We start from the raw sequence: 9,192 nt of genomic DNA, 5'->3' as shown, positions 1-9,192 counted from the left end.
ATAATGAATCGTGAATCCTGGTGTAGATGTATTAGGCTGAATCGTCAAACATATACTGAATCCTTGACGATCTTTTTCTTTTCATTTAACGACTCAAATTTGCTGGTGATGTGAACTGTCTTGTTTAATACAAGTGCGAAAGAGAATATATCTTTGCCTTCATTCCCATTTTGCATCAACGACAGCAAGGCAAACACCCCTTTCATACGTGTTAAGAGTTTTTCTTCTTTTTTGGTCCCCTTTTTTTTTTTATAATCAAATTATAGTATGTACGATAACACTACAAAAAGACAGAAGAGACGGAAAAAGGAGTGCAAGGCAAAATCTTGCTGTGTAAGAAATGATTCATACAGACCAAATATCATACATATTTCTCTACATTTACTAACGTAATATTAACAAGAAATGCTGACAACGATGTTCCATTCACTTCGAGCTTCACTGACTTTATGTATACACAGCCAGCTTGAAGTTGAATGAATTCTCAAAGAATTTCGTTTCAATTCAATGAACTTTCACAATTCTCAACTCTACAATTGCAGATTACAGAAATACCATCGATTTCTAACCAAGGTGTATCTTTTTTTCTTTTTCTTTTTTTTTTTTGTTTTCTCTATAATCCCATATCCAGATAATCTATCCTCCCCCCCTCCAATTTTATCCCCTTCACAATGCCTAGTCAGGCAGAGTCCTATTTTAGTCCCAGATCCACTGGCACGAGCACAAGAAACAAAGAAAAATCACTAACATTACAAATCTCACCAATATCTGTACAAACTTCGCAAACTTGGCTATAGCAGCGTGGAATCATGATCAACTCTCTGAGACTTCCTTTTCGGCCCTCTAAATCCGGACTGGTTGTCCAAAATTTTGGAAAGTCCTGATGTCCCCTCTTCGGCCTGCGGTTACAATGACCAAACCCCAGGCAGACTTGGTGTGATTTGAACCGTTGGAGAAGTCAACACTGGCGTCTATGCTGACACGAGGACTACGATTTTTAGTAGCTAACAGGAGTTTTTCCTCGGGCCATGTCGCTGAGAATCTATCAAAAAAGTAGCTGTTCATGGCACTACTTAAAGTTCCATGAAGAGGACTGTTACTGCAGCCAGATGTCAGCGGTGAGAACTCGTTGCCATTCTCTTCAATTGGCGTAGGTGGATGGTTGGCAGTGGAAACCTCATCGAGACGATCAGCATGCCCATTCTGTTCCCCAGAGGAGGAATAAGGGAATCTCCAATTATCAGACATGCCAGGCCAAGGAATGGCCATTGAAACATCTTGACAATGGAAATGCTCATATGACTGTGTAATAGTAACACCTTTGTCCCTGCTTGGCCGAGAATCACCTTCATGTTTCCAGATATAGACATGTGAGTCCTCACTGGCACAGACCACATATCTACCATCAGCAGTCACAGAAGCTGAGATTTGGCTGTTTGTATTGCGAAAACCTGTCATAGTTGATGCAAACTCATCACTAGGATAGCAGAAAAAAATGAAACTGAAAAGTAAAAAGTTGTGCAGGATGACGAACATCTCACAATTCCAATATATCTAAAAGACCATGGATATGGTTCCTGAATGTATATTAACGCAGTTTAACGAAACATCAGAGTGGGCCAAACGCAATGAAACCAACAGAATGCACCAGAAGGGACACAATAAGAAGATCACTGAATCTCAAAGATTTGTTCTCCGTCTAGAAGGAACTCCTTCCTTTTCTTTTCCTATTTTTGATAAAGTATTTTTTAAGGAAAATCTAAGCAGATCTTTAGATTAGACTTCAAACATCTTCACATCCAATAGGTAAATTTCAACATGAGTAGAGGCAATTATCTATCCAACAAAAACAGTAGCAGGCAGGTTATGCGAGGAAAACAAGGACCACCAAGTGAAGTGAGAGAGTCGGTCATGTCCTACTCAATGCGAAATATCTTAACCATTTCCTCATTATTTGTTGCTTGCGTTTATTACTAAATGCACCAACTGATTCGATCAGAAGAAACCCAGGATACTTAAATAGTACTGTCCCGAGCAATTCAAAAAACTAACATATCTTTTTGATAAGTTCTAAAGAATTTATAATCTTTTCTATGCAATTTCATATTTGAGCACAATTCGTACTCACAGTATCTACAAGACCACAACCAAGTTCAATATTTCAAACAGGTAAAGTACAATAAAATGACAACTTTCTTTCACTTCAAAGCAATGATTGACAAAAAGCATGAGGCAACAGCATTTAGACTTGCAGTAACATGTCATAACTGTCCTACATATGTTAGTTATTAAATCTTGTACATCTTCCTAATACAATGAGCTGAAGACTGAAGTACTAACATCCATTATTAATTTTTTACCTTCTACAACATCCATTATTTATTTAGTAAACAATATCTTTAACATAAAGCAATGCTGTAACTTTAATAACTCGCCATCTTTTCAGAAAAGCTATGGACTAGGATAGAAATTGAAACTCTTGCACTCTCATTTAGTGTTCTTTCTTGCATTCTACACCATGCTTTTCCCTCTGGTTTTATATCACGCCCCCTTGGGGTGCAGCCCTTCCGGGGACCCTGCATGAAGGCGGGACACTTTGTGCACCGGGCTGCTTTTTTATATACGATTTCACATTATAAATCATCAGAGCAATCAGATACACACAAATATGTATAAGTTTGTTTTAACTGTTTTCCATTCTCTGTCACCCAGATTTTACAGAGTGAAAGAAGGGAGAGCATACAAAAGAATGAGATGCTCAAGTTCAGGTAGGTGCATGAGAGGAACATACAGCTTCTACAAACCATCATAAGTTGTGCAATCACAATTGTGTATGATGGAAAAGAACCGATTTTCCGGCTTTAGACTGTCATATACAATTGGTCAAGTGGGACTATCTATAAACTTCAATCGGCAACAGACCAGATTTAAATAGTAATTATAGCAGTTTAAATGTACCTTTGAACTTGTGAACAAGATCAGCACCATCAACCACCCGAACTCTCGAGTCTGCAGATGTTACAAGCACTTCTGATGTACTCCCTGGCACAAACTGTTCATTAAAAACTATCAGCAACTAAAGAATATGTGAAGGTCATAAAGCAAACTCATCCAGACAAAACCAACTATTCCATCTGTTGTATATGTTAGTCCTACTTGCTATTTGGAGTTGGTCAGAATTTTCCTACAATCCAAAGAGTAGCATAGGTAGTTCAAGTCTCCGAAGATTCAACTTTAGCTCCATTTTGGCCCGAGTTGTATTTTACCTTAAAGTACCTTTAAGAAGTTAAAGTAGCACATCTTAATTGGGAAGAAGGGACTAGTGGATGTACATCTTAGAGTGCCAGCTTTCAATCTGTACAGCCAATAAAGACATAAGGAGCCTATAGGCACTACCTTGGTCCTGCCCTAATTCACTACTTTTGGCTTTTGACCCATCATGCACAAAAACGTATCTTTCTTCATCTATCTAGAAAGAACCTTTAAAAAATTATGCTGCTTGAATTTAAAGAATCTACATTGGTTATTTGAAAGATATGCATCTATACACACATTATGCACCATAATATCCAGTTAACAAGAGAAGGGAATAGCACTTTTGAGTTTTGGAAAAACAATATGTGGAGAAAAAGAAGGCACTAAAGATCAAGTGAGGCAAAAAACCAGTGCACCTAACATAAATCAATTAAGAATTACCTGGAAACCAGTAATTTTCTTCTGGTGAGCCTTCTTCTTCTTATTCTGCAGATTGATTTGAGCTTTTTGCTGCAATTTATTATCTGGAAACAGAGAGGTCGAAAATATCAGCATGCAGAGTGCTTAATTTTCCTCTAAAGGAGGATGAGAAAAGAGGGGGGAGGAAACAAGAGGAACAATAAGTCAAACCTGATGTGTTGTAAAGACGACAACTCCCCTTGTATGAACCAACAAATGCACCCTTCAAACAATAATAAAACAGTTAGCAACTAAAATTGGAAGGATGCAAATTCTAAGTAGTTTTTGCCATCTTCCAGTTGGTTCAACATAACACCATGGCAAGCTCTATGTTTAACAGTCTCACCTGACCATCTGGTGTATAGCAAGCAGCAGTTACCATCTCATGCAGATCATTCCAATCAACAACTTGCCTCTCAGGAATGCTCCATATGCGAACCTTAGCATCTAGTGATCCACTGATAAAGTATCTATCATCAACAGGGTTAAACTGGATGCAGGTTACTGTGTCAAAGAAAGCAAATCAAGAGCACACTGCAATCAGTCAATTAGTGAAAAAGTTCCAGCCTACGTAACAGCTATTCAAGGTAATTTCTAGGTAATTTTTGTTCTTTCTGATATTCTTAACAAACACTGCTATGCAAATTCATTAAAGGAAAATACTGCCCCGAGGGGAGCAGAAGGGTGAAAATAAGAGTTCGAGTGAATACACATACCATAATCACTATGTGAGAAGATCTTCAAACAAGACTTGCTAGACAAATGCCAAAGCCGCACTGTTTTGTCCATTGACGATGAAAGCAAATGCTGTGGAAGGAAAATGATTGAATGTATCAGATACCATAATTAGCTCATTAACCCAAGGAACATAATGGCATGTGGCTCCAACAACACAAATTTTAACAAGCAACAGGAACATATGTTCCAAGAGTTCCTAGTTATCACTTATCAGAACCATTAAATTATGCTACTTTAAATAATTGTCCAGCATCTATAACCATAAAACTGCCATCTGGATAATATTCAGAACCAACGAAGAAAATGGTCCAAAGTTAGTGATTATGCTGTCTCGTTCTAAACCTGCCAGATTTCCCTATACAATTTACATTAAAAGGTGCAACCTAATTTATGTAATAAAAAGAAAGCACAAGCCACAACAGAATGCAACCATTTGATATAAAACAAGCTAGATCAACCCTTCTTCTTTTTTTTCTTTCTGATAAGGAGCCAGATCAACCCTTTTGTTCATTAAACCACAGCCATTTATTCTAATTACAAGATATTCACTTGTGTCATAAAAGAAACAATTGAAAAAGTACTAACTGGAGTCAACTAGGGAAAGCTCAAAGCTTAACACAAGATACTGAATGATGGGATAGAATCAAGCTCTGTTAGTCTCTTGGTATCAACCTTTTACCCATGGGTGAAGACAAAGTAACTATGATAAAAGAGAAGTACTTGTTTTCCTTCCAACTGAATGTGTCGGTTAAGAAGCATCACTTATACGTATTAAAAAGCTCAGATACCTCCAGATAAATAGAGTGACATACAGTGTCAAGCCCGGCCACCATCTATATCTTATAAAAAGATTAAATGACTCTTCATTTCGTCATTTTGTGCACTCACACATAAAGCAACTCATGATATCTTAGAACACCTAAGGAACCAATCCTCGTATACCTTCGGCAAATCTTCCATGGTAAAGTGAGGATTGTTGCATACTACTAGGTCCACAATGACAGAAATCTATTATTCAGCAGACCACTCAATCCCTGAATTAGTTATCCGTCAACTTCAACCAGCGGTAAATGGAATTGCAAAACTTAATCAAATGTACTTGTTTTCAGGTGACGAGAAGGCAAGTGGAAGATGTTGCTTGATAAAATACAAACACTGACTATCTGACATCAGACCGAAAGAATCATCTTTATTGTGTCTGAATAGAAACAATCAACTTCGACTTCTCATCTATTACAAGCCATGTACTCCTACTGACTTACTGTTAAATTATGTTGTTATTAGATAGGTAGTAAAATATCCACAGAGATTTGACAAGGTACAGATAACTTTGCATTGCCATATTCACATTAGTGAATTGTTTAGCATCAATGAATGTAAAGAAAGCTTAATTCTTATGTAGGGAAGTCAAGGGTCCAGAAAGTGCCCAAGAATAAAAATAAAGAGTGTCAGCTAACCTGAGACTTGGACCATGAGAGGTCAAGAACATCATCCACATGCCCCTGAAATGAAGAGATAGGCTTTTCTGAAAGCGCAAAAACAGTTTCCGGTACCAAAACATGGTCAAAGCTCCCTGATTTTCGACTTATAGACAATCTTCCTCTTCTTTTCTTCTCCAGGTGGCCATCATTTGGTGACAATGTAGTTGGCTCAGGAGACCCATTCGCCAAAAGCAAGAGATTTAAATTCCCATCTTCTGGCTTATCCAGCAATAGGTCACCCTTCCTCTCTGATTCAGTTACCTGCCAGACATGTATTATACAGTCCTCACCAGCACTGGCGAGATACTTCCCATCCAAACTAAATTTGATGGTCCAAATAGAACCATTATGTGCCAGTATCTCTTGGCTTTTATACAGTGCAGTAAGTTCTTTGCAGGACTTGCCATACTGCCGGGCCCGTACTCTTTCAGGCCCATGAAAAGAAGCATCCTGACTATCATCTGTTGCCGAGCTAGACCTTCTGCCACCCTTCTCAGACGATGTATCCCTCTCATCACTGCTCCGCCGCTCCTTATGACCTGTCATAGCACCAGCCACATTTCTGATACTCTTCAACCAACTTCCCCTCTTCTTCGACTTCGGTCCACCAGTCTCACCATCCTCATTCGTATTATTACAATCCAAAGTATCCTTATTCCCATCCTCTACATTCTGCCTTCTCATCAGTTCTTGAACAATTGGTGAAGTCCCAACACACATCTCAAATTCTTCCATTGTCAACTGCCTTCCTGTACCTACTTCCTTAACTTTCTTCCACGTCCCATCTTCCTTAACTTCCTTAACCACAAACTCCTTCCCATTATCAAGATTCTTTATTGTGCACACATTCTGCTCTTCAATTCCAATATCTCCATTTTTCAATTCCACCAACCCTCCCTCCACCTCACTATTTTCCAACAAAATAAAGTTCCCATTATCAGTTCTCATTTTTCCTGTGGGTGGCTTCTTCTTCGGAGATCCATTTCCACCATTACACAATAGATCCTCACACAGACTTCTACTACGGTTTCTGTTATTATTATGTACAGCTATACCGTCAACCCCATTGACCATATTTACTTGTACTGATGATGACAAGGCAGTAGAATTCATGGAAATAATTTCAGTAGCTTTATTAACTGAATGACAACAAGAAGAAGTGGAACAATTAGAGGAATTGCGATCACTGTCCGATTTTGATCGAACGAACCCACAAGCATTGGTACTCTTAATAATAATACTACTAGTTTTGGAATTATTATTATTAATACTAGTAGTAGAAATACCCTCATCACCGCCGGCAGCAACTAAATGATTAGCTGAAACCGATCTGCCGAAAATCTCCGGTATGTCGCCGGCGGCACCATAGTCGGCAGCTGAAGACTGGGAGAGTGAAGGTCTGTGGCGGAGGAGAGAAGGGTCACGGCTGAGACCCATCTGACTGAGGAGGCGAATACGGCGTTCTTCAACGGAGGAGGGTTCAGAGATCCAAACATCATAATTGTTGGAGACACCCATGGGAAACCGAGGAACAGGGAGTGGGTCCGGAACACCATAATTTAGTGGGGAACCCAAGTTAAAACTAAGATCTTTAATATCGTCTTGTTCGTTGTCAGAAGAAGGAGAGGAAGAACAAGACGTGTTAGTAGAAGAGAGTAAACGGTCAAGTGAGTCGTGAAAGCTCTGGCCCTCCTCGTTTTCTTCTTCGTCTCTGGTTTTGCTCATCGTTTTGCAGGCATTCCCATCTGGGATATGAAAATGCCCCACAAATAACCGTTTTTTTTTTCTTAGAGTCAATTACACAAACATCTGGTGGGTATTTGGGGAAATGGGGGAAGAGATCAGACAGTATTGAAATGTGGGGCTTAAACTTTGGGAACTTCAGATCTGATGATTATGGGTCTACAGAGTGTGTTAAAGAAGCGGTAGGATTGTTGGGGAAAGAGGAAGAAGAATGGAGATGATGTCGTAGCTGTGTAATGTTAGGGGGGGAGGACTCGGTGTGCGGGTGTTTTGGGGAAGATGCTTTTCTTATTTAGCGAGTAGAAAACTAATGCCGGAAACAACCGTAACTATTTTTATTTTTATTGGGTTTAGGTGGCGTTATCTGTCTTTGTTTGAGGAACAAATGGAAGTTGATAATGGATAATAGTAAATTTACTAACAGACTATGCTTGCTGCTTGAAGTTATTGGGTTTTTAGTATATATGGTGGAGTAATTGTTAATCGATTTCTATCCTTTTTCTAATGTTATTAATCCATATTTAGTCAGACATTACCCAACAAATTTTACATTTTTTTTTCTGTTCCTTTTCTTTAACTTTTTTTAAAGAGTAGGCTCATGAAGAAGGAGAAGGGGCAAAAAGAACAAAGAAACACCCTCAACAATTGAGATTTGAACCTTATATCTAGCTAAGTGATATAAGGTAGAGTTGCAAATAGTAAACTATAATTTTAATAAGCAGAGCAGAGTAAAGGAACTGAAAGAAAGGACCTTAGCCGAAATTAGACTCTTATACTAAAGTGATGTAGGATGCAATTGCAACCATTAAACTACAAATTTAATCTCTACCATATGTGTATTAGGTCTCATAAGCTTTGACCTCCCATTTACATAAGGGTGTAATAATTTCTATTAAGTAATAAGCATGTTTCGTTGTTGCTAAATGTCGAAAAAAATAAGAAATTTTAGTTTATATCAATCCAAATTATAATTTATAATTTTTTGAAATCTATCTTGTTATTATTTCTTTAATATTGAACAATAGGAACTATATCGGTACATATATCTTTAAGTTTGCCAAAACATTTGTCGATTGAAGTCAATCAAGGGAACAAAGGGGCTGGTCTCTTTCTCCTGCGTGAATCTTGGCTAATGAATCGCCTTAACGAGTGAGTTAAAAGATTTTCAAAAAGAACCGCTGCTAGTGCGTTTAAACCCTTGCAAATTCAAAGGTCTTTTTCTTTTCTTCTTAGAACCAAATAAAATATGTTTGATGTATGCGAATTTATTTTCCTTTACCGTCAGTTCTCCTTCTTGGTTCATACTCCATCTATTAGATTCGAAAGGCAAAGTATTTAAAAAAATAAAAAATAAAAAATAAAGAAACAGAAAGAAAAAAGAAAATGGAAAAATGGCTTACACTAGTTGTATTTGTTTACCTAACAAAAGGAATATACTAGAGGTTCATTTAAACTAAAGTTAGTTTTAACGAGAATACAATTAAGGGGTCCAATAGATTCAAGTAAAAATTGCACG

The 9,192-nt window shown here is 37.9% G+C and overlaps 1 protein-coding gene across 1 annotated transcript; it reads right to left on the bottom strand.

The window, feature by feature from the left end:
• Positions 1–312: 312 nt before the first annotated feature.
• On the bottom strand, positions 313–8,150 carry LOC107769711 (uncharacterized). The gene is made up of 7 exons (XM_016588947.2): positions 5,910–8,150; positions 4,431–4,521; positions 4,061–4,218; positions 3,886–3,937; positions 3,697–3,779; positions 2,959–3,052; positions 313–1,451 (listed from the first exon to the last, which is right to left on the bottom strand). The coding sequence occupies exons 1-7, from the start codon at positions 7,656–7,658 to the stop codon at positions 844–846; spliced, it is 2,835 nt and encodes a 944-aa protein (XP_016444433.2). The 5' UTR covers positions 7,659–8,150; the 3' UTR covers positions 313–843.
• Positions 8,151–9,192: the final 1,042 nt, after the last annotated feature.

Source organism: Nicotiana tabacum, chromosome 2 (genome assembly GCF_000715075.1).
Source record: "Nicotiana tabacum cultivar K326 chromosome 2, ASM71507v2, whole genome shotgun sequence".
Taxonomy (NCBI): Eukaryota; Viridiplantae; Streptophyta; class Magnoliopsida; order Solanales; family Solanaceae; genus Nicotiana; species Nicotiana tabacum.
This window is presented reverse-complemented; position numbering and strand designations above follow the sequence as displayed.